This window comes from Mizuhopecten yessoensis, unplaced genomic scaffold, assembly GCF_002113885.1.
Source record: "Mizuhopecten yessoensis strain PY_sf001 unplaced genomic scaffold, ASM211388v2 scaffold4121, whole genome shotgun sequence".
NCBI classification, from domain to species: domain Eukaryota; kingdom Metazoa; phylum Mollusca; class Bivalvia; order Pectinida; family Pectinidae; genus Mizuhopecten; species Mizuhopecten yessoensis.
This window is the reverse complement of record NW_018405386.1, coordinates 154,207-181,930: the sequence shown is the minus strand read 5'-3', so window position 1 is coordinate 181,930 and position 27,724 is coordinate 154,207. Positions and strand designations below refer to the sequence as shown.

Below are 27,724 nucleotides of genomic sequence, written 5' to 3'. Positions count from 1 at the left end.
TGTTTACAGCTATGAATTTATATTAGATATTTATAACATTATTTACAGCTATTAGAGTTATTTAAATTTCCTACGCATAATATATACCAATAGAAAGGTGAATGAAGATCATTTTCAATGTTGTATGCACATCATATTTGTTAAAATTGAAGCACTAAAATGTTTGCACGACTACCCCTCTTTTCAGAGTTGAACGAGTACAATAATGCCAATAGCAATTTCTCATGATGTAGTTCATCATTATTCTAGCTTCATTACAAATTATAATTCACATTACTTTGCAAGCAGATTGATAACGGAAAACAGATTGTTCCTGAAATTAAGAAAACTATGTTATAGTACTAGTGTGCTTTGCATAGTGTAAAAAACAATTACATGTTTGTGGTGATACATTTGTATACAGACTCAATTTCTAGTTAATATATCTCTTGCATATTATTATTCTTACTTTTTACTTTTAAGCAGTCAAATATATAGAAATTATCAGTATAATAAAAGTGATATTTTTGACAGCATTTAAGATAAAAGAAAGTGTTAGCGAATATGTAAATTTTCGAATTATGACGTCACATTTTAAAGGCAACATGTGACTGTGACATCCAATCAAATGTTCCAAAATATATTTTTTTTACGAGTCACTGATATTCTCCAAACGTTTTGGGAAATGCAATAACATTATTCATTCTTAAAAATATCACAAAACCAGTCATACTGGTGAAATGTGTATGATATGCATTAAGAAACAATAGCATGTAAACAGTATACCAATTGCAATAAAGCGTGCAATGCTGTACGTTGTTCAATTTGTGAATTCATAGTAACGATACACTGTACATTTATATATTTGTATATACTTATTTGTTTGATATTCAATGGTAAGCAATTAAATATGATCTATTTACACACTGTAACAATGTATGTAATAATGTTGTTCGATTCAGGAATTTAAAAACTCGCGAAGATTTAAGTCGTTTGAAGTATAGTCACGAACGTAAAATGACCACTAGTAAACAAGAATTACATTTTTGTGTTTCGAAATCTTATTTAATAATAATATTTAGGTTTTGTTTTCCTTTCTGATGCTTTGTTGTATACAATGTTTATTCAACTTTCAAGATTGTTTATATATTTAGATATTTATGTATCACATCGTAAATACAAATTATATAATCCTGTTTTGTCTTTCTCATACTATTTTTTTATACAAGGTTCATTCAGATATTTATTTATCACATCGTAAATACAAATTATATAAATCTATTTTGTCTTTCTCATACAATGTTTATTCAACTTTCAAGATTGATTTTGCATTTAGATATTTATTTATCACATCGTCAATACAAATTATATAAACCTATTTTGTCTTTCTCATACTATTTTTTTTTTATACCATGTTCATTTAGATATTTATTTATCACATCGTAAATACAAATTATATAAACCTATTTTGTCTTATCTGTTTTTGTAGCCATACGTATGTTGTGCCTTTATATATAGATAGATGTGCGTCCTCAACGCGTACTTCGTGTCCGGAACAAGTTCGATTTACATTTAGAAAGCTTTTTGACATGTCTGAAGACACAGGGAGGTCGATCGCTTTGACCTCTAACTAATACGTCTCTTTAAAGACGCTTTGTTTTGTTATTTTTTCTGGCTGATTCCAAACATTGCTATTGATTGATGTCGGTGAAATGGAAAATGATTACGTCAGTATTGTCATGGAAATCTCGTTTATGGCTTTTGTCAAAAAAGTACATGTTGATTCTGTTTTGTTATTATAAAGAAGTGCATGAATACTGTTAAAAACACGTGTTTTGTTATCTTTTTTTAAGATTCATTTATATAACTCGACAACATAAATATGTATATATATATGTGTGTGTAGCTGTTACATTCTATGTATAATTAAACACGGTAATAAGTATGATATCATGTATATGCTATTTACCTGTCACATAATGACACGATTAAAAATGTCATCAGGGCATCACTTGATCATCAGGATAGATAAACTAACCAGTAAACAACCAGCTTGAAAGATTCAGCAATGGCTACCAAATGTTTGGTTTCTAAACAATCTAACTCCTCAAACACCTATTTTCATTTGGAATACCATGTGTGATGGACTGTTCGGGCATATTTCACATTGAGACACAATTTCACACTGCAGCGTCAGGTCTGTTATTTGTAAAATTGTTGTATTTTTCTGACATTTCCAAAATAATTAATTATTAATGAAAAGACGTTCACTGTCATGCTTCTAAACAGAAGGAATTCTGGGATATTAAAATGACCGAATTACAGTTGTCACGATTTAACACATAAAAGAAAAAAATCCCTCCAATGTGTCCATAATTTATCAAAAGAACCTTTTTTTTCATAAAGACTGTGTTTAACATAGTATATAGTAACATTTTTTTCAAATACTTTCTGGAATCACATAGACATTAATACAGAATATTAGAAATTTTCGCATGTGGAAATGTTCTTGTTGCGACCCTTTAAACTGTTTTCGCGCTGGTAATATTTTTGAATATACATTTTTTTATTTATATTAAATCTATATAATCGATAAATAAATATTCTCGTGGGGATATTTTCGTGCTAATTTACTCAATGCGAAAAACGCGAGCAAACCACACCGCGAAAATTTCCATTTTGACAGTAAACACTCGCACAGAAATTAACATAGAGGTATCAAGTTTTTTGTCCGGTTTATAGAGTTTTCCAGTTCGGTAAAGAAAGGGTTGACTATATCTGGACTTTCCAGGTCAATGAAATTAATGGCTATTCGTTTCTAAGTAACTGTTTAGGCTGTGTTTTAACGCAAATTGTAACAGATAAGAAATTGATGCAGATTTTTATCAAAATAAAAGCAGACGTCTTGATATTTTGATAGGATACTGGATGTAAATATATTGCTCGAGAAATAAGATCAGATTAATTCATTGAAGTAAAAAAAAGTAAAAATATATACAATATGGTGTAAAGTTAATTTGTGACAAAATCCTTAAGGCATATCCCTGTGTACAGCATTACATGTTTTTGTCTATAACCTGAGAATACGTTTGCATTTAACCTAAGCCTGGCTACATTCTCTTGCTCGAAATAACTCGACAACGTCATTAAAACGGAAGGAACATCGTACTTTATTTGACAGAAAACTCATTAAAATAAATGAAGATGAAGCGTAGAATGTGAACTTAAACAGAGAATAACGTTAAAGAAAAGAGATGAGGAACCACATGCGGATGTTATTGGAGACCACATGTGGAGATTCTGTCAAATGTGTTCGCTTTATTTACGGAAATTGACACTGAGGCCGACGGCTATTACCATCGTGGACACAGTCTATCAACGACAGCGCTTGTATTGGTAATGCGATCGTAGTCATTGCACGTGCACGCGCGTGCCCCGAATCGCAGGTCGAATACGATTAAGTTATGAAACAATTTGTAAGTCTGACGGAATTTGAACCATCCTAAATACTTTAGAATTAATAAATAACACTCCTGTTAAAAGGGATCTGAATTAAAATTAATTACATTTGATATAAAAAGGTGCTATAGACAATATTGTCATTGTAATGTATCCTTGTTATCTAAACGAATTTATAAAATATATACATATAAATCACTAAGACACAATAATTTTAGTTTTAATTTATAGAAACTCTATTAATTAATAGATATCTTATACAAATATTAAGAAAAACATGATTAGTGAAAAGGGTAAATGTCACGTGGCCACACCCAAAGACAAGAAGTTACTAAATATAGCATTAGTCGACAATATAGCTGAAATAAGATTACAGATGTCAGTCACATACACCAGTTAACGAGCCCGCAATCACAAACACCACTAAGTGAGTTCACTTCCTCATTCATTTATTCGGTTCATAAAACTAATTATATACATTCGTGTTTATTCAAATACGTTAATAAACTTAACTAAATCACACATATATCCATAAAAGACTCACTAAATAAATTTAGCAACGCGTATTGTGTCAGGAAAACTGTGTGAGGGATTTGTTAGGGTCGTAGAAAGAGACCTTCTATTGTCGGGTTATTTGGTCTTGCTAACATAGTATTCCGAAACTGCGGCTTCGTTTCCGATGATAATGCATTAGTATGCAAATAGCCAATCAATGAATTGGAACCATAACGATGAATTGTCGCGGATGGATTAAGCATGCCCCCAAGGCTAAAGGATGAGCGGTATCATTACTCGCTTAAATGTGGAAAATAAAACCCCAAAGTTTATTTCAATTTACGATTTTACAAAGACTAATGAGGAAAATGACAGCCTGGGACTCCCCAACGTGCACTACTGTGTCGGTTTGGTGTAATTGAACCGTATTTCAAAACAAATGTCTGTCGTGCGTGACGTAAATTCTCGATCAATCACAGTTCCTCGCTGGCGCGTCTCATCAGGGATCGATTAGGGAGGCGAACCATATAAAAAGAAAGAAATAATAAGACAAATGCTAATTATCGTTCTTTTCCCTTATCCAGCGGATCAATTCTTTAGGGGGAATATCGGAGGAGGAACATCTGATTGGGGAAATCTCCGCTCTGTCGTACAGACATTCGGGGTCTATTGCGTATCTGTCGACTTGATTTCGTAGATTTTGTTTGCATTGTCAGTATCCATATTCATTCTTTGCATAGAGGTTTCAGGAACTATTCAGACGAGCTATTCTAATTTGTTTTACTAGGTTTGTGTCTTATATATTATATGAAAACTGTATCCGGTTTGTATCTGGGATGTAACTTGAATTTCTCTTGCTTATTGTATATTATGTTTGTATCTTGTGATACATACATATATATCTATTTAATTTCTTGCAAAATAATATCTTTACGTTGATTTTTGTGTATACGTTTTGTCTCGTTTTTGTTAAGTTTGTTTGTTGTTTAATATTAAGCTTGCCTCTGTTTCTAATTCAGTAAGATTCTATGTTATTCAACCCGTCATCTAAAATAATGTTTAGTTTACTTGTATATTGTAAAGTCAAAAGTTATTTTGATAAATCATTGATGGTCGAAGGATAAATAGCTTAATATGAAAATGCTAGTAGCAGTAATAATACTAATAATAATTCGAGGTTATTATATACCGCTTTATCACAACCAAGTTCGTAGGTCGTCTCAAAGCGGTTCCAAAATTATTATCTGTGGTTTTAGGGCCTTTGCAACCAGCCAGTATCTTTCTTAACTCCCTGGTAAGTACTTTTTTTTAACCAAACTTTATCCTAAAATACTGTTTTACTTTTTGTATACTTGTTAGCACTATCTTATTTCTCATTTTCGCGGAATTATAAAGAAAGTAAGACATCATATCATTCTCGTCTCTTTCTGGTGAAAGGATATGATACATGAAGATATGCTGATATAATTGAACAAATAAGTTTCAACACCAACGTTTATCAAAACAATCGTCGGCACTAAATTTTCGTAATTGAACCAATTTTTCAATCAGTGGTCTTAAATGAATACGGGGTTCGATTCCTACCAATAGGGAAGGCTTAATGTGCTCATGTCCTGGCTAAGAACAAGAGCTTTATGCCGAGAGCGCAATTAGAAGGCGAGCAACTTCAGCTGTACACTTTGTATGGATTCTGTGTTCTTGTGTTTATCGTCTAACTCATTGTTAGACATCCTTGATAAAGGACCATACTGCAGACGTACATGTTTTAGCAGTTTTTTAATTTTATGACTTTTTTCCCTTTAAGTGCTGCGTCACATTATGACTACGCTTCCAGAACATTTTGTATATAGTTTCCTGTTGCAAAAAGCGTGAGTGCACCAAATCATTAAAACACGAATCATTGAAAATTCCATAATGCGCTTAAGTTTGAGCCCGCTGCAGTAAGTACTTTTACAAAACTCCTCATCTGTGTATTGAAATCAAGAGTAACTGTGTTTAACACTACGTAAATCAGTAACATAATGTTGTAACAACAATAATGAACAGATGCATTGAAGTCATAAGCACAAAAGATGACTTTATTGTTTCTATTCACTGGTAATGCTGAGATAAAATTCATCTGTTTGATTTTATTTTGTAATAGATATAAAGATCATCTCAAAGTCGCTTCACATGACAATTATCTAACTCACTGAAGCTATTTTGGATGTCAAAGAAACAGTACCTCTTGTATGATATTCTACACAAAGTTGGACGGTCGGAAAGGTTATAGTTGGTATGTTACTGTAACAAACGTGTCACTGCTATTTGGTCGTTTGCAGACATAATCGGAAAATAGCAGGACAGTAGATGAAATAAAACGTTAACATCCGGAGTATTACAATCAGCAAGCAGATCGATGCGAGTCTTTCAGTGTCCTTTAAACAGAAGGAAGAGAATAAAATCTAAAAAAAAATTATATAAAAGCTTGTTACATGTTTTCTCTTCTTTACCTTATCACGAATATTTCATTTACATATATGTTATCTATCAATATTGATTAGCAACATCTCAACCTTGAGTTCAAGCTTTCACAAATAAACCCAAAGACGTTCTACGACGAACACGAAAATAAAACGCTTTACAGTATTTGTAAAGAATTTAAAGTTACGTTTAGATCTTCACTTAAAAATGAAATAACGAAATAAAACTACAAATTAGCAATACATGATGTGCTTACTGCTTACTAAATAGGTAGACAAACTAACTGTATCAAAAACTAAAGTATTTAGCTCTTAAGAAAATGACAAACTGCTAAAATGCCTACGTTAGTAGTATCTTTAATTCATGTCATGGTTAAAAACACGTTGTCTCTTTTTTATTCAAATAATCACCAATCTATGATTTCATATATCTTACAAAAGCAGGAACAATTACTCATACCCTGAAATTTCATAATGATCTATTCCAACCTTTGAATTGGAAGAGTTCAAATGTGTCAACAGGGGTGACTGAGTTAAACTGTGCCGGACTCTGTTCTAGAAAGCCAAGTTAGCTTAACACTGCAAACATTTATACCATACACCATTATGCTTTGTCAAGCTGATATAACTTGAACAGCTAGATTAGTTAGCATACGGATCTTTTGATTTGCTGCTAGTAACAGGAATTGTTTTGACAGGTTAAGAGAAGCAAGTGAACGTCCAACAATTTTTGTTATGATTTCAAACTATGCTACTTTATTTTGATGAGAGTTTCGTTTGATATGTGCATGTATCCCACATGGGTGCACTCAGTGACCTGTACTACGTATACTATGACGTCACAATCAGACGACAGCGTTTTTTTTTATTAATGAAGTAGCATACGCGTCAAAACGTCGTGGCAATCTTGCCGTTGGCAAATGACACCACCTCAAGAATATAACCTTAACTTTAACGTATACCTATGGTATACCATACTTTTTCCCCTCTTTCCAAATATGGTCTTTCTTTGTGTATAAGTAATTTAGAATTTTTGCTATGTTGGTATTTCATTTGCATTTTATTTGCTTTGTCTAGCTTCACCTTAATTTTAGTTAGAAGGTTGGAGAACAAGAGTCAATCATTATATATAGGTATGTGGGACAATGATATTCTACCCCTGGGTGCAGAAATTAGTGTTAAATTCTCGGCAAAATCTCAGTTCGGACCCAATTATCCCACATACCTACATATGATAGACTCTATAAATAACGTAAAACAATTTTCCGGAAAAAGACAACTTTAAATTAAATTAAGTTTCGACCTCTTTGTATCATACAAAAATAAACTAACAACAAATAAACAGGAATTTTCTAATCATTGATATACCAACTTTTAATTACAGTATTTTAAATGCAATTGTGGTACAATCTTTAATCGTCGATTTTCGTTCTTTTCCACATATATAAGAATTGAGCGGTATCTATTTCACTATTGTTACAGTTTAATTGATGGCGGTCCGAATGGGCACCATAGAAAGAAATTCCATTCAATCAAATAATTTGTATTTTTCTTAAAAGTAGTCACAAGCATTAAACTACTGAGTACTGTGCTTACTGAAATTTTCTGGTTTTATTTATGCAAAACATCATATGAGCGATTGGTTCAGCGTAATATGATTTTGGGTTATATATATAGTGAGACTGGAAAGTAAAACAAACTAAAGACACATCACTACTAGGCAAAGATTAGGAAAGGTTGTATGTATTATAGGCATAAAGGACATATCATCATCCATATCTTAATTCATAGAATGGTTTACATTGTTTCCGTCAGGCTGTCCCAACAGCTTAGGTGTTTTTCAGACGCGTATCTTGGGAGACGAAGATGGAAAGACAGAGCGGGTAAGAGAGAAAACAAATCTACCAGCTGCCAAATTCAACAGGTCTGTTCTTTGTTTCTCTAATGTTACCTAACAAGAAGAAACAGAAGAAAACACCCAGTTCTGAAGGTGGGAACATTAGTCACCTCATACGTGCATGTAGTGAGATACAAGCAGGTCAATTATTTTCTCCGAACTTAAACATTGATAACTATAGCTAAATAATTTAGTTTGTCTCTTGTTTGATAGTGCTAAGGTTTATAAAATCTACAAAAAGTTTTATACAGAGATGCAGGGGTCAACACAGGCATTCGACTAGACCATAAAGGTATAAAACACAACAAAAGAACAAGGTTCACATGTGTGCCTGAGTTATAGACTTTTTCTGAGTATTTCTGATCACACAGATCTATTTTATTACTGATACGAATATAGCTGGATGTAGTTGTTTCAAACATCTTCAGGCCGTTCCGAAATTTTGAGATTTTCTTTTAGACATAACATATTCCTTGTGTTAAATAAAAGCACGATGTTCTGAATATATTGTTTTCTTAGGACATTGTCCAATAGCATCAGGCGAACAATGAATGTAGACGTGATGTTCCAACGTCATTTTTTAAAAGGGATTAGATTATAAAAACATTTCCTGACGTAAACTACCGTAAAACACAAACAAACCAAACCAAACCAAACCAAACGGAAAGTTGTTTTACAGATAATTTTCTCATATGATACACAATATAACATAGTTTATTCAAGTTTGTCACTGTTCAAGTCATTTCACATTTAGTTCTGCAACAAAATAAGTGGCAAAAATTGAAGTCGAAAAACAGCACAATTTCTCCCACGCACCAAGGGGTATGGAAGGGGAAGGGGGACCTATATACATTACCCTGAACTCTACTCGAGAGCAATAGAGTTTACATTTCGCAACAGACATACAAAAAGTCAGGTAGGCTCAAAATAAAGCTACCTATGACATTTTATCAAATATTTAATAAAATCTTTTGCAAGTGGCATGAAAATAATTAGCAAACCCACTTATTTGTTAAGCGAGATATGTTTTTTTGTGTTAGTCATATTCGTTCGTTGAAGCTTAAAATACCTTTTTATCGATCGACACGTCTTGTGATAAGTTAAATGATAGTCAAATATTTATAAACAACTGCTTATAAGACGTTGATATGAGCATAATGCTATTGAGATTTTTCATTAGTATTCAGAAAGAGGGATTTTATATTCCTATCATTAGGTTGGCTAACAGACCATATCCAACTGAGTGTCTCTTTGATATTGACATTTTGCTGAATGATTCGGTTATGTACGTAATCCACCATTCAAAATGAAATGGTATATAGATGTACATTTGAAAACATGATCATTTTTGACAAGAGTTTTAGATCAAAGGCTTACTACAGGTAATAGAAAATTTCGATAAGGCTATGAGAAATTCGTGTTTTTGGGGATATTATTTTTGTTCCCAACGTTTTCAGAAAAGTGTCTGGCGATTCTTTCTACAACTGTTCGAGAAAATGTTCGGAAAATGTTATACTACAATCGCGGTATGTTTTTTTAAAATCTATTCTTTTTTCATCCGGTCATGTTATTCGTTATAAGAAATTATTATCAACATGTCAACATGAAAATAAATAAAAATGTCAGGAAAAAACTACTTGAAATAGTATGATAACGTTGAGGACGGTATATGTATATAAACCTACCGAAAGTTAGTCAGATATTGAACGTTGAACTTTCAGGAGTTTCAATGGTTTTAATTCAAGCTTTTAATGGATTTAAAACCTGAAACTGTATTTATTTCAAATATTTATTTAAAAGAAAACCACACATTCTATTAGTTCGGATAGAACTTTCATATCACCTACATCAACAGAACAATTGATATATTGTCTGAAAGGGGAAATCAAGTTAACTCATCGATGAAGAAAATTGCTGTGCCAGCCCCTCTGCTACAATCTGCTACCTGATGATACATCTGACGTCATTCAGGCGTTGAAGTCAGGGTTTTCTAACAATGGAACTTCAGGATACTTTAAAATATTACGTTCGCCATCATAATCTGATTACTAAGAGATTTAGGTGTCTACCTCAATACACTCTCATAGGTTTCACGAGAAACATCTCTACGGGTGCCACATGTGGTGCCGGAAAACTTCACAAATCTAGGTTTTCAAGGTTTCTGTAAAATTTCATAACGCCTCCTTCGTTCCTTTGGTTCACCTCTGGGGTATCAACACAGCACGTATTCAACCTACCCACAGAGTGAGACAGAAGTGTTCTGTTACCTTGAAAGGTGTTTCAATACTTTTCCTGATTTGAGATATCCTTGTCTAACTCTGTGGTTGAGACGAGGGGATTCCCAAGTCGGAACAATTCTAGAAATACACGTCGCACACATGAGAGTGTTCATAGGATAAGGGAAAGGTATCCCCACCTTCCTCTGGGTTCATACCTCAACCCTCGTGGAAAGACTGATAAGTTACCCTACACTCAAAAAGCTTTGTATTTGGCAACTGAAGAATCATCTCGCCCTTCGGTTTGAGATCCAATCTCACTCCAAGTTTGGGAAGACTTTATTAATATCACATAGAATGAAACATATATGTATTCTGTCACGTGTAACCACGTGACTGCTGTCTAGCGCTACCTTTAACTCACAAGCGAAATGGAGGAGATCAACACACGACATAATGTTGAGCATTCCTTTTATATAAATGTTTTAACATTATCTTATTATTTGCATACCGGAAGCTAATATACAGTGTAACTGTGTTGGATGTTTGAGTATTGTCAATAGAACAATAAGTACTAGTCATTTCAGCAATTGATTAAAAACTGTATACCATATTATTTGAGGAGGACTGAGAAGGAATGACTTAAAAAAAAGGTGGCTGGATTATTCACTGCATGAGAACGAAGGCGGCTGGATAATCTACTGGGAAGGAAAATAGCTTGATTATCTTCTGGGAACATGGACGTGGTAGTATTTTCTGTTAGGAATGAATGTGGTCGGATTATGCACTAAGGACATAGAAACTTGAATATCTACTGCGATCAAAGGTGACTGGATGTTCTACTAGGGACTCAAATTGTTGGATCATACACCGAAAACGAAGATAGAAACATTATCTACTGAGACCGAAGGTGGCTACATATCTACTTTGAACATAGCTGGCCTAATAATCTACCGGGGACAAAGATGCCTTGATATTCTACTGAGAATAAAGTTGGTTAGATTATCACCGAAAACGAAGATGACTACATTTATCTGCTAGGAACAAATGTTACTGGATTATCTACTGAGAAAAAAAGGCAGAAGAATTATCTACTGAAAACGAAGGCTTGATAATCTACTAGTTACCAAAGTGGCTGAGTTATCTGTTAAGAACGAAGTAGCTTGGATTATTGGAACGAAGATGCATTGTTTATCTGTTAGGCACTAAGATGGCTGGGCTATCTACCAATAACAGAAATAGCTTAATTCTCTACGGGTAAAAACGTTGACTGGATTTTCTATTGGGAACTGATTTGGTGACTGAGGAAAAAGGTGGATGGATTATCTACTGAGACAGAAGATGGCTGTATTATCTACCCCGACAGAAGGTGGCTGGATTTTCTACTGAGACAGAGGGTGGCTGTATTATCTACTGAGATAGAAGGCGGCTGTATTATCTAATGAGACAGCATGCGGCTGGATTATCTACTGGGACAGAAAGCTGTTTGATTATCTACTAGGAACGAATATGTGGGCATTATTTTCTGGGAACAAATGTGACTGAAAAATTTACAAGAAGCGAAGGTAGCTGAATTATGTTTTGGGATCGAAAGATACTGTATTCTTTGATGGGCACGCTGAGATTAAAAGATGGCATGAGTATCGAATAGACACTACATATTTGGTATTATTTCCATTGTTGGGTGTGCACTATGAGGATAATATTATCACGTGGTGAAAATGATATGCAAATGACGCAGATAACATGATAATACAAAAAAAATGGTTCAGTACGATACAACATTTCCAACAAATTAATATAAACGTTGTAAGCAAACGGCTTTAACTTGTCAGTATTTATCCATACAGGCACATTTAATATAACGAGACAAAAATGCGAGGCGATAATTTTAAATTAAATCCTTTGCTGACATCGCAATCATTATCATTGCTCCACAGTGGAATCATTCTCATTACCGGACAGTTCGTCGATAAACAACATTCAATAAATATATATGCAAATAAGTGGCATGTTAAAGACAGTATACATGATGCATCTTTTGAATTAATGAAATTATGTCACAGAGAAAGTTGTTGGTTTTCCTAATCGGATAAGTTTATGTCTGCTCAATAACCCCTTGATAAGCCATGCAAGGGATACATCTTTCAATAAATAAGGCATCACTGTCGTAATTTTGTTGGATAAATTGGTTTTCTCTATAGATAGGATGACGTTTATTGTTCTCAGAGTGGAGAAATTTCTCACTTTGTGTTTTCTCGTTAAATCCTAACCGGATAGCATATTTGAGCTTTATTAAGTTTTCAGTAATCCCGTAGATACCAATATGTGCCATATTTTCTCATAAAGAATGGCGTGTAATCCCAGAGCTCCAAAAGTTCACCATGTCGGCTTTGTACGGCCCCTAATTTATATTCCTAACCAGCCTATGTCAGCGCCTAAGTGTGGTATTGTCTGATCAAGTACCCCTCGTATTATCATGGAAATATAGCACACCGGCGTACACATGGACAGGTGTAGCAGTCAATACATCACCACTCACTACGCGGAAAAAAGGTTCCGCTAAACAGAAATAAACTCGACGACAATTGACCATGCAATAAAACGGCATCAATTCCTGCATGAAATATGACACACACAGACAAACACACAACAAACGAACAATGGTGGCCTAAGAGGAGATCGTTTCAAGGCTACACCGAACACAATGTAACCAAACTCGTAAGCAATAACGTTTGGACTATTAGATATCGGTAATAGAAATTGTAGGATATAATTAAAAGCATGTTTCTGAGCACAAGGACATATTTCAAATGCAATTTTCATAATATTTTTAATAATATATTTGATTTCTTTCTATATTTTTATTCATTTAAGTAGGTAGTTTGAAATAAACAAAAATATATAACACCATCGAAAAAAAAAGACGAAATAAAATTAACAAAACCTTAATTTGAAGATATCAGGGCAAATATGAAAAAAATGAAGTTTTACAAGGTACTACAAGGAGAAGAAGACCAGATGTTTCGGAAGGGTGCGTGCTTTCTACTTCATCGATGACACCCGTCAGATTTATTTAGGTCAAATCAAAGTAATGTCATGTTTTCGATTAGAGAACCGATGAAGTAACAAAGAAATCACTGTTAAAGCACTCTAAAGAGATTAATTTAAATAAAGCATCGACATTCATATTACGCAAGAAAAAACAACACATAAAATGACAAAGAAAATGGCATAGCATAAACATAGACCTTGATGTTGAGGGGTTCTAGCTATTGACCCTGTTTCATATTCAAAAATAATCCATGTCGTTAAATTCCAAAATAAAAATTGCTCACCATTATGATATTGATTTAACAATTTAAATACATATTATGCAATATCAGCCATCCTTATCATGGCGTCACAATTATATTAACTGATACCCAAAAGGGTGCATTGTGAAGTTGCTATGCCTAGTCAATATCACTTTCCTTGGTCTATTTCAATTTTAAATTGGCTGTCACGTGATACAGGTGGGACAAGTCATGTGAAAAAGATGATTGATCGTTTAACATTACCAAGTGAATAACACAAGTGGTATAACAAGAAATCTACTTGCAAGAAATACTTTTAAATAGATGTACGTTTTTATATAAATATACGCTCCTTCATAGAAATAAATCTTAGATGTTTATGTCAAGCAATCGGTTTTATTTTGTTATTTTTGTGAATATATTTAGTTAAATATATCTAAGTATTTCTTTCAAAGTTCCACTAGATTTGCTGAAACTTGTTATTTCAACAAGCTGATGAAACTGAAACACGAGAGAGAAAAAAAGGGTAAAAAAAGCTTAACCTCGTGTAACTGAATTTTACACCAGATGACCTTCTTTTGCACATAGTGATCCCATGGTAGTTCACGACATAGCTGTAAGCATGTGCCCTTAAACTTACCGGTAAAAGTGATCGCGAGTTTTATATCCCAGAAATATTTACTTAGATAGTCGTTAAATAATGTCCATATATATGTTACTGTTTTTTTTCTTTTCTACAAATGACAACTTGGAGAATTAATTATTAAATACATATTCGCGAAATTGAGATTTCATAACTTTGAATTCATTTACACTTTGCTACCTTTGGTAACACAACTCAGCATCGTGACTGTATTGTGAAAATGTAGTTTATTAGAAGCATGTGTTAGACCTTTAAGAAAATCCTCGTCCGATGTCTAGCAAAATGTTGACAATGATTCACGATGCTTTTCGGTTTATCGATTTCATTGAGACTCTACACACATTGTTTTCAAATCTACCGAATCCAACACCAACTACAGCTTCCTAGTAAACCGTTTTTATTGTCAAATTTGATCTCAAAATTTCTCTTTGCAAATATTTGGAATTTTATTTACATGTGGTTTTTATTAGTTTTAGCAATTTGGTTAAATAGATCAATACATACATTTAATTGTAGTCTGGTCACGTAGTGAATTAATGGCGTAAGGCGATTGTTCTACGTTTTCATTCCTTCATCGTCGCATACATTATCATTTACAATCGCAATTAATATCTGTACTTTTCCTATTTACATGACATTTAATTCTTTTCTCAGTGGGATTCAAGATAAAAATCCATTTACAGAGATATGATTAGTATAAAAGCTTACCCGTTCAACTGAATATTCTCTCAAGTAATCACCAGTATTTAAATCCATTCAAAATATACAATCACACAATGAAAATAAAAGGAATGAATGTTAACACAAGCTGGTGAAGAAACATCCTTTACGAATCAACTACATCCATCTTTTGAACTACACAAAGAGACTCTTTAATATTTAGACTGGGGATTCTTATATATATATATATCTATCTATGTATTCTAACCCAAACCCCAAAGGATTATTTGTTCTTTCGTGTTGGTATTGGGGAGATCTCTGTACATGCCATCCTTCAAGCCCTAATCTCTCGCCATTACCCGAGTATTAGAAGTTCTCATGGAGATTTGACAGTGTATTGTGAGAATGTCTGCAATCTTGCTCTTACACCTTTGGCTTGGAACTGACTGCATCAATTACTCCAGTACCTTCTGATGATTCCGACATAAATTCTCTTCACTAATACCAGAGGTTAATTGCAATATCTGGTCTCCTTTCTCATTAAATTGGGTTTATATATATATATATATATATAAAAACATTTCTGACAGATACTATATATATATATAAAAATAAAAATTTATATAAAAATATATACATGTATGTAAATTAAAACATTTTTTTCTGCTTACTTAATCCCCGTCAAATTTGGTTTTTGTAACAAATTAAACACGTTGGATTTATTAAATTACTTTTCGATCAAAATGATTGCAATTAATTAATATTTTATTCATAATGTAAAATGGACAGTTTTACGTGTTAAATCACGAATCATAAGTTATGTTAAGTGCTCCATATATTTCAGCTGTTGTTTGGCACCGGTTTCCCAGAGCATTACTCACTTTTGTTTATATTAAGAAAAAGTAAACACACGTGTCGGTATTTATTCTATTCTAATTTTGGTAAACTTCTGTTATGTTTTAAATACCGAGGAACGTGCATTTTATTTTCAGGATTGTTAAATAATGAATGTGTATACAGTAAAATAAATAATCGATTATTTGCAAATATCTCTGATTATGACTCATACATTTCTCTCAAAAAATAGAATTCATTCAAACTTGTTCGACTTTGCAATATGAAAAATCACATTATACGGATGTGGTTTTTTTTTCAATTCATCTGAATAATTATTGCCGAATATATAATCGCATTTATTTAATTTAATGATCTTCCTCTTTTCGTAGGTTATAATTCTCGCGAAAATATTAGCGACGAACAGAACATTACGTATGTATGTTTGATTGTTCACGATGTATACGAACTCTGTATTTCTTTTAAAGCATATTACTCATTCAAATCTAAATACCAAAAAGGCGATACAATATCATAATTAATACGAATTAAGATATATCTAATCTGCAATCAAAGAAATGACAAAAGCGTTAAAAGACAACGTCTATGCAATTCTTCCGCTTCGTGTAATAACAGTATCTGCCAACTTATCAATTGTATCGAGGGGTTATCGCATAACTCGTTTGACAAAAATGGAGGAGGTAACAAAGACAAGTTCTCGGTAGGGGGAACATCTTTCGATCCATCAATCGAAAATATTGTCGACGACATTACAATCAAACACAATACATTTCCAATTATGATTAACTAGATAACTTAATAGGGTTTAAGAAATTGCCAATTAATCCCACACAAATGAAATCCTGCGTGATGAGGTGTAAGATAGGAGTCGTTCGCGCACAAGATTAAGGATACAAGACCGATACAGACGAGTGACAAATGTCCTATTATCGGGATGTGATGGGTTTAAGCTGGCTATGATGGGACGGCAGACAATGACGGATGGACGGGACAGGCGTCCTTAACCGTCATGTTCAAGAACATACACAAACAACACCTCAGTAGCTACAAACAACAAGTAACACATCAGAAAGTCACTTAAGTCTATCCCGTCTTGTACACAAACTATTTAATCACGTTGTAACATCTTTAACCTGATTTCACTCAATGAGCCGGGTCTATCATTTGGAAAAACTTTAATCTTTAGTTTAACAAAAAATGTTCACATGACATTTTCACCATAAGTAAATAATATATATCTGACCTTTATTATTTGTGTTCTCAGTAAAATAATTTTGCAATGTTTCCTTGGATGTTTGTAAGAGTCCAACAATGATATATTTAAAATGAATCATACGTATTTAAACCCAACCAATGAGAATTGATATATGAAATTATTAGTACGCATATCCTTCATACTAGACCATACAATAATTAAAATTGGGCTTTATTCCTGTGCGTTACAACCCCATTATTTCATTTTAAAACTGCGATATAACAGAACTGCGTATATCGATACATGTCTCATCTCAATTTTGATATGTTACATTACAATTAGGGTATTATACTAGTAACAATCTTTAGTGAAAAGACAGTAAGTGATTATGAACTCACTCAAGTTTAATGTAAGATTTTCCCCCAAAGAATCATCCTTTGGTTTCCGAATGAACTGTCAGCTGTCTCTGATCGAGACAGAATATTCCTTAAATATGACGTCACCAAGTCTTTGGCATTCAATGTTAAGGTTGACTTGGTTTAACTCACTATAATTGAAAACAGCCTTACTTATTTACATATTAACCAGATCGAAATTAATTTTATTTATTCTGCTCATTATTATTCATTTTTTATAGAAGATTATCTAATGAATTAAGTTTATTGACATCTCATTAAATCTTCAAAATATAAACAAATCATATTTCATTTGTATTTCGAAATGTTGTACAAGTCATGTTGGTTCTTTTAACACAATGCACCAAGTTACCAGTGAGAAAAAACAGGCGACAGGAGAATACACAGGAACTGTATCTTCGAGATTTAAGAAACAACTGCTGTGTTTAAGATTTCGTTTGGGTGGGGAAGTTTTAATTATTTAAAAATCGGATACGAAGTCTCCATAAAGAAACTGTTTAACGTGAACTTTAATACCGCATAGCAAGATAAATTATAAGCCAGAGAGATAAACAAATGTTGTCTTCAATCCAAGATGTTAAAAACTACGTGTATGGATAACTTGTTGGCTATATTAACGTTAAATATCGTTTGAAGTTTAAACGGATTAGATTTTTACTAAGAATATGGACAACATTTAACAATGAATACCCGGGGGGTAAGATCGTTAAAACTTTATAAGTGTTCCAAACAATGCATGCTTAAATCGCGTAGGTAGTCGGCAGCGGCTGTTCGATTTAAGTGATTAAAAATTAAACTTACCCTAATTTTTCATTAAAATTGCTTCCAAATTCGACCGAATTTGGTTCATTTTGTGTCTAATATATTTCGAGACTCTATCCTTTATCACACTTTAGTTACTGTTAAAAAGTGCATATCATTCAATCGTGTTGCATGCAATGTTTTCGCTAAGTTTAATGCGATCATTTTCGATCATAGTGATATATATAATTAAGTCCTTTTTAAAATTTTGATGAAAGTCATGAATTATGTGAAAGTTTGAACACAGGAAAGATTTACATGAAACCGTTGAAAAATAAAAAGAGAATGAGATCAGTTTTTCCGATAGGGCAAACGTCTTTAGCGTCGTAGACTACACCCTCCATGTAAATCTGGAAACATACAAATAATATAATAATAATAATTCGAGGTTCTTGTATACCGCTTTATCACAACCTAATTCGTAGGACGTATCAAAGCGGTTCACAAATTTTATCATCCGTGGTTATAGGGCCTTTGCAACCAGCCAATATCTATCCCAACTCCCTGGGGAGCATACAGCCGGAGCTGCCAGTTCGGCGCTAACTGCTAGCATTCAACAATTCTAGCACTGCCCAACCACGTACTCATTTACAGCTGAGTAAACTAGAACAAGCGGAGTAAAGTATCTTGCTCAAAGATACAACAGAGTACTGTGCCGTGACTGGAACCCGCAGCCCTTCGGTCACAAGCCCGGCGTCCTACCGCTAGATTACCGTGCCTCCTTCCTGGATGTAACGTCCTCATAGCAAGAACCAGATAATTAACCAGGTTATGACGTAATATGTGATAGTCTCAACTAACTCCCTCAGAAGTAGTATACTAGTTGTCGAAAGTCCACATTAAATCCCTATCAAAAGTATTGATCAATAATCTTAACTAACTCTCTATCAGAAGTAATTGTCATTAGTCCTAACTAAATCTCTTTCATGAGTTATAATAGTCAAAATTTCTAACTAAATATCTATCAGAAATAATAGTCAAAAATCCTAACTAACTCGCTATGAGAAAAAGCAGTCAAACGTACGTAGGAACTTAATCTCTAACAGAAGTAGTAGCCAATAGTCCTTAGGAACTCTCTATCAGAAACAATAGTCAAAAATCATAACGAATTCTCTACCAGAAGTAATAGTCTGTAGTTCTGACTTTCCTTACCTTCTATCAATATTAATAGTCAACAGTCCTTACCTACTCTTTATCAGAAAAAAGCTCATAGTCCCAACTATCTCTCCATTCAAGCAATTAATCAATATTCCAAACTCTCTATCAAAAATATGGTCAATGATCCTAACTATTTATCTTTGAGACGTAATTATTCACAGTACTAACTTATAATTACCTTACTCTCGATCAGGAGTAAAAGTCAGTTGTCAAAACTGCTTCACTATCACTGTCAAATGCTGAAACCATCTCTCTATCAGAAGTAGGAGTCAATATTTCTAACCAACTACTCAATCAGACGTAATAGTGGATACTTCTAATTTACTTTCTATCAGAAATAATAGCAATTATTCCCAACTAACTCTTTATCAGGATTAATAGTCAAAAGCCCTAACTTAATCTCTCTCAGATGTAATAGTCATATTTCCGAACCAACTCGTATTCGGAAGTAATGTTCAATTATGTTAAATTACCCTCTTATCGAAGTTATGGTCCTTAGTCCTAACCATCTTTTTATCAGAAATAATATCTTATCGACTAACAACTCTCTATCATAAAAAAATAACCCATAATCTTACCTACTTATCTCTCAGACAGAAATAATAGTCAGTAGTTCTTAGTGACTACCTAGCAGTTAGTCCTAACTTATTCTCTATCAGAGATAATTATCAACAGTACCACTAAATATCTTTCAGAAGCAAAAGCTAAAAGTATTTACTTTCTTTTGGAAGTGACCGACCACAGTGGTAACTAACTCTCTGTCAGACCTAATGATATTAACTCTCTATCATCAATAAAACATCGATATATAAAGATTACGTCTTTGCAAATTTTAAGTGGTACGGAGATTGAATTTTTGTTTTAGATATCAAAATAATTTTCCCAAGAAACTTGCAATACATTTTAGTTTATACAAATATTTATTTAGTAATAACGTAGTACAAATATATCTATAAATTTGCAAAAGGATTAGGAAACAAGCTTAGAGCATATGTAAAATTCATCTCCTAATTAGTGATAGGCATCGGCATACAGGTTAAGAAATGAACGTTTTTTGTTTTGTAGTTTAATGTTCCTTATTATACAGAACGTGGTTTGAAAATGGTATGGGAATTCACAACATTTATACAGTATATATATGTTAATATTTTTAAAAGGTTTCTCATAATCTAACCAATAGCAATTTACCACACCAGGAATAAGGGTTTTGACTTAATGTATGAGGTATTGAAATCTACCATAAATCACATCATTTAGTTATGTATTTAGTAGTTGATGGACTTTCCCTTATCAAATTTACTTATTAAACAATTCAAAAAAACATTTTTTTCAAAACTTTTGTAAATTTTCTTCCTAAAAAACCCCAAATTTGTGGCTGAATTTCTGTGTTCTGTAGAGTTTAGGTATATCACGGACACTCACATTAAATATCTTCTGTCACTCAGTTATCTGAGTCTTAAGACCTATAATGAAAATAAAATGTCAGAGGATGTAACGAATTAAACTGGAAGCCATAAAATATGCCTAATATCATTTATCAAATCTGATGCAGAGGCAGAAACATCGATCTACAGTTGCCATTCCAAGATCAAAGAAACCTCATTTTAACTGATATTGTTTTAAAAATAAACTACCCTTAAGTTTTGATGCCATCTATGATGTTTTCTACAGATACATGTGAAACATGACGAGAGCGTGCGTTTGGAACGTTATAGGCGTTCGTGCTAGCTCTATGCAAATTATTATATATTCATTCTAATTAGCAGGCATCTGATTAATTCTTGTGATAATTTGGAAGTTTGGGTCACATCAGAAACAGAACAAGATCAGATATCGGACACGTTATCCCCGTCTCTTTCAATCGAAGTTTCTTAGATCCAGTAGAGTTGATATTCTAAGTGTTACGTCTAGACTTTACATTTATGTTTCATTATCAAGAATCACATCCCCTATGTCAAATTTATCGCCCCAAGAAAGCTTATGCGGGCAAGTGCAATTGGCGACTACGTCCGATCTTCACCACACGGGGAATTTTGAAGACGTTTTCCCATGAACAGATTTACGTATTCAAAATCAACGCAATCATTAATTAAATGTATGTTTTATGAGTATAGATATTGGAAATAGTTAACAAATGGACAAATTTATAACCAGAATTTTCACTACATGTAGATGTTGTCGTACATTTGACGGAAACAGAAAACTATTTTCCCATGAACAGGCTTAAAATTCTTATAAGTAAAAATTTCAAATCAAACAAATCAGTAATTGATTCACAAAGTTCATTGGGGTACAAGTGCAAAGTTATAATAAATTTCTCGAAGCTATTTGAAATGTAGAATGTTCCCATGAACTTATATTTATTATAATGAATAATCTATTCAATCTGAAATTCGACATGTGTGATACATTTGTATAAATTATCGCCAAAATTTGGAAATGAAAAAAGTGCACGTCAACATAATTAAGAAAAACTAATATAAGTTTTGAATTACAGATAGACATTGTTATATCATGTATGATGTCATCTAAGTTAAACGTCTAAGTTTTAATGAAGCAATTTATTGTTTTCAATTAGCCAAAGGTATACTTCAACATTAAATTGATGTCATTAAAATGACGTATTGTCGTTTTTGACTATTACATAATATACATATCTACTTTCAAGTAATAAACATGTTATCTTAAATACAAACAGTGATATATTGCATATACAAATAACTGCTTACAAACAACTATCATGACTCACAGACAACAACAAAATCTGTATATCATTTTAGCAGAGCCCTGAAAATCCAGCTTCATGCATCACTAACAAAGGTCGGCTGGATTGTGAGAGTGCTATATACAGCTTTGAATAGTCAAGGACGAAACTGTCCCCTAAAACATTCGGTGGATAGTGGGACAATCGGACCAGTGTAGCTGAATCAACGAGACTCGATTATGAATTGTTTTATAAGAATTGTAAAGACAGTAATTTTAATCCATTGTGTAATTGTTTAAGCTTAGAAAAAACCTGTCTTCTTGTTTCCAAACTCTTCAGAACTTATGATATCTACAGCAGCATGTGTGCTTTGCATCAATGAATCTTGTTTACGTAACTGTGACATCACAATACAGGTTTACAGCTAATTTTTAACAATAAAACTAAATAAATAAAGCTATCAAATTATATAATTTTGCAATTAAAATATGCTTTGGTGTCAATCACAACTTAGTCGAAATTTTCATCACTCTAACAGTTGAATTACCTGACATTTAAAATATAAATGAAACAATCATGGTTCGAAATATTAAAAGGATTATAAAAAAAATATCTGTTATTTATTCATGTATATATACTATGTGTTAGCAGCATCTGCAACTAATTGTATAAGCCAAGATAGTAATATAAAATACATACCAAAATGAAATATTTATTTGCAGGTAAAGATTATCAACATTAAGATAAAACATCTTTGATCAATGTTTCAAAACAATTATCATACATAATGCAATTACCATTATACCATTAGGAGAGGGCCTAGTAAGGTGTAAGAACTTGTGCCCAATCCGTTTGATTATTCGATGTCAATAAAATATGTTTGAATGAATGAACAACCATTATGTACAAATTTTGATATAAATGTGTTTTGGAACGAGAAAATAAAGCTTTGAAAGATGAACGTTACACACACAGAGGTGCCTACAACTTAAACATTTAGTAATATATACGATATTTCAAACATTGAATTACACTTCATCATATAGTTCGTCCTTCTAGGCCTCATCGGTGACGAGTATATGTCTCATTTAGCGAAACCAAAAAAACTTGTGTAACTCACTCTCTGTCCCTGATCCTAGAAGACTGGTTAGCTTAACCATTTTTTAACGCATAACTGTTGTACTATGTATCAATTTAAAATTATGAAATTCAAAACTAAAATTGACTGTATATGGTTTAAGAACAGCCCTCTGTAGATAAGAAACTCAATTCGTTCATCTAGTAGCTTCAATATTGTTTTGTGCAGTTAACATGTACATGAAACAATAGTGTTAAACTTATCTGTTGCAGCAAAATGGTGTATATTTGTAATGTTATAAATGGTGTAATTGGCACCTATTCCCCTTTGCTATTTTCTACGTGTCTTTTAAATTACTAAAAGTATGAATTTTCATTCGTTCGACCTGTAGTGCCATTAATAATTACTAATGCCTCAGTGGACGAAGTGTTTATACAGTGCAGTCACTGTTTACTTTGTATGGATTTTTGCGTTGACGTAATACAGTTTCAAACGGGTGATTCCCAGCTCCGTATTTCTAGGGATTATTTTTGCATTGACAAATTATGTACAACATTTCAATCCGTTTACAAAGGGGACCTAATTATGTTTATGTTGAAAAATATACCCATGCTGTTGGCCAATGGCATGTCTAGTACCTTAATTATTATGTTATGCTTTCATTAAAAGCGCAGAGTCATTATACATAATGAGAATAATTATATTTAACTAGTTTATAAGTGACTAGAAATAAGATCGCATTATTCCAATATGTAATAGCAAGTCTACTTCTTAATCAATGAACTAATGAATTAATTGTTATATAGCTTATATTTTGCTTACGTTAAATGAAAATATTGGATGAATTTTGAAACTATGTGACAGGACCTACAGAAAGCTATCGAGCTTCAGTTGGTGGTCTGACATAGTGTGAAATTCAAATCTACGAGAAAATAAAACACAATATTCTGAGACTCGAAATTGTGAAAATGAACATTTTGGATCAAGTGTGAAAATATGCGATATAACCTTCAGAAAGCTATCGAGCTTCAATCGGTGGTCACATCTAGGATAAAAGTCACATCTATATTTTCCTGAAAACAAAACAATATTCTGATACTCAAAAAACTATTTTGGCAACATCAAAATTCCGCGAAGATACAGACATAAATTAGAAGACACTTTCGCAATGTTTCACATTGAACATTTAAATCGACCTTTATTCAGCCAACATAGTATACTTCGCCTATTTCTAACAAATGGTATTAGTAAATTTTAATAATGAATAATGATTATAACCTTAATGTAGTTCAACCATCAGCCATGTGGTTTAATAATGTTTAAGTAGCCGTAATCAAGAATGTGTTGTCGTTACTTCCGGTATTGAGTACACAGATTAAAAGGGAAACATATATTTGAATTTACACCAATATCCTTGTGTAACAATCTGGTAATTTTTGTTGAGAATAGCATATTGGATTTTTCCCGAACCGTGTTCAATCAAATCATTTCCGTAATAGTATCTCTTTTAATTATCAAATAACGCCACTTTCAATCTCAGTAACTGTATCTCTGCATCAAGATATCTATGTTGTATCTCTGCATCAAGATATCTATGTTTGAGTTTTATTACAAATATCGATATCATATTCTTTTGCAAGGAAAATTATCAAGAATTTTTTTATCTTATTATCATTGAAATGCACAGGTAACAAGATAAAAACTATAATGATTTCAAGAATACCATGTCCTGTTAAATACCTTGAATGCTACGTCAGATAAACTGTAATTTTAGACCGAAAACTGTAGACTTTTCACTAACCTGGTGGCTTAGTCTGGTCTAGGAAATGAAATTCTTGCGGTTCTTTTTTCATGATTCTTTTACTAGGTTTCACAGTCCCAAATGAAGTCGGAACAATGGCGTGATTATCCCCCATCAGATCAGCTTCAGTTTCAGATCACTTCCCGGAAGAATTTCTAGTCATGTACTAACAAAATGCCTTCTCCTTTTTTCATTAACAGCTATGTGTCAGGGTTATTTCACTCCTATGTGTGTTTTCTGCAGCCGATCGCTGAAAGTACAACGACGAAAATGACGTAGTTGCTATCAAACCTTCAGGCTAGAAACTAACATAATACCACAAAAGTCCCTGGAATATAACGCAAAGCTGTCGGAAATCTACCTAAACCCGGCAAAATTTAATTTAGGTGAAGAAACTTCATAATTATATTACCATAGCATTGGAATGGATAGCGGGTTAATTCATGACTTTAGAAAGATAGTTGATATCTTTGATTGTGAAATCTCTCTGTGATTTGCCGGAGCGTTGGGATAGAAAATAATGATATCCCATGAATTAATAGGAAAATGACAATCGGAATTAGGGTTAATAACGTTTGGACATCCAGCTAAATGTTGTCGTAACAGAATGATTAATCAGTTGATAAATATACAACCGAATCAGGAGGTATTAGTGGTCTTTGCATTTTGATGCGGAAAGGATTTAGGGTGATTTTCTGCATGGGCGAGTGTGTCATAATGCTATCGAAGGACCTCATATGGTGGACGAGAATGGTTGGTCATTGAGGACCGCCGTTTGAGTGTCACTTCCATTATCATTCAAATGCCTGCATTACCGTTCGGAGCATATTTAGCATCGGTATGGTCAACTTGACCAGTTATTTTTATGAACTCTACATCTTGGTTCTATTTATACAAAAGGATTATATCTAGGTATGAACTATTTATATCTTTTTGTTTAGTTTTAAGTAATAGCACAAAAGATGTGGTGCGTTTTAGGTAAATGTTCGTGAAATTCAAAGTCTGTGATATCTATTACGAGATTTTCAAGATGGACATGCGAGGAAAATAAAAAGTCCATTGAAGACAGAACAGCGATTAGCTTCGAAAGGTCTGGTAATGTTTCAACTGGAGAAATTCGGATTAATTCTGTATTTGTATATCTTTATTAGTGATCGTCTACGCATGGTTTATGTATTGAGATTTGAGAAAGATAAAGTCAACATTTTGTAATAGGTGGACGTCGGAAGCACTGAAATATTCATTCGGTTGTCAAAGTTACACAAGATCTATCCAAAATAACTCAAAGACAAGTTTTTATCACTGTCAAATAACAGTTAAACATCAAATTAGCTACTGAATATTCATTGATTCCATCTTAATGTCGAAACAAAATGATAAGAATAAGTATGAATGGTTTATATCTAACTGATATATGACCCACCTTTTAGTGTAATTACGCCACCGACATAAGTGTCTCCCTTCACGTGGAGCTCTTCAAAGGTTATGTCGGGGAGGTAAATTTGGTGGCGACTACTTCGTGTCGCCTTACAGAAACATCCGAGGCGTCGAGAGAGACGGATCAAGCGTTTGATGTGAAGTGCTATTTAAATTAATTCAAATGAAAATAGGCACCGCGGCCAAATTCAATTTAATTCTACAATTAGAGGAACTGCAATAATAAATACCAAGCTTTTATACTCTTATTAATTCAGATATAGTCAAGCTCATATTATATATATATATATATATAATATACAGTTGTATATTTCTTTTATGCTATTGCTATCATAGCTTACAGCATATAACTCCATTGTAAAATTAACAGCAAAGTGTTACGTAGACTTCGTCAGGAATTAGCCAGAGTTTCATATTAATCCCACGTGAAAATGTTCCGTCGACTGCGACTTCGTGGTTTGTTCTAACAAAGTTAGTTATGAAAGACGACAAGTTTCCGTGTTCATATTAGGAACGAGTTAAATCGGCTTTTGATTCAATGGTGTTGAATTAAATGTCTCCTTAATACCATTAGAAAACTTTATGATTTAATTGAAACTGTACGTCATAAAATTAATCCAACTTTCCCTTAACTTGACATGAGAGAAGCAGGCTGAGAAAAGGCGTATGATGTTAGTGACTTTTGGCTTTCTTATTACGAATGATAACGTATGTTCAGAATTTCTGTTTGGCGCATTTCACAGCAAAATTGTCACATATGATAGTGAAATTCAACACGACTTCCGAGTTAAATAGAATATAACACGAAACCGAAAAGCTATTTTGTTGTTTAAAGTTTTATTTTACATCGAACAATCATGATCATGAAATGAACAGTAAAAGACGGGCACACATTGTATAACAATTAAGATTGTTTTACAGAAATAGGGAAGCGAAATCAGAACTCACTGCACGTGAGTCATTTTGAAATAGTTCGTTTATGTTTCCCGGCGGAACAAACCACTGTTAAAAATTATGCAACATTTTAAATAACTATAGTATGACAAAATTGTTCATGTTACTGAATGCAATGATTAAGTCTTGATGGCGTATCATTGTCCCAGCCGGCGGTTCTAAATCTGGTCGCACGTGCTTCCCGCCACTATACTTGGAAGGACTCATTATAAAATCAT

At 33.1% G+C, this 27,724-nt stretch overlaps 1 protein-coding gene across 1 annotated transcript in view; it reads right to left on the bottom strand.

The window, feature by feature from the left end:
* The window catches only part of LOC110448541 (pituitary homeobox x-like), a 66,066-nt gene extending 40,704 nt beyond the window's left edge, over window positions 1-25,362 (bottom strand). The window contains exon 1 of the mRNA XM_021494829.1: window positions 25,116-25,362. Coding sequence (XP_021350504.1) covers window positions 25,116-25,230 — 115 coding nt within the window. The 5' untranslated portion in view covers window positions 25,231-25,362. The remainder of the gene's footprint in view (window positions 1-25,115) is intronic.
* Window positions 25,363-27,724: the final 2,362 nt, after the last annotated feature.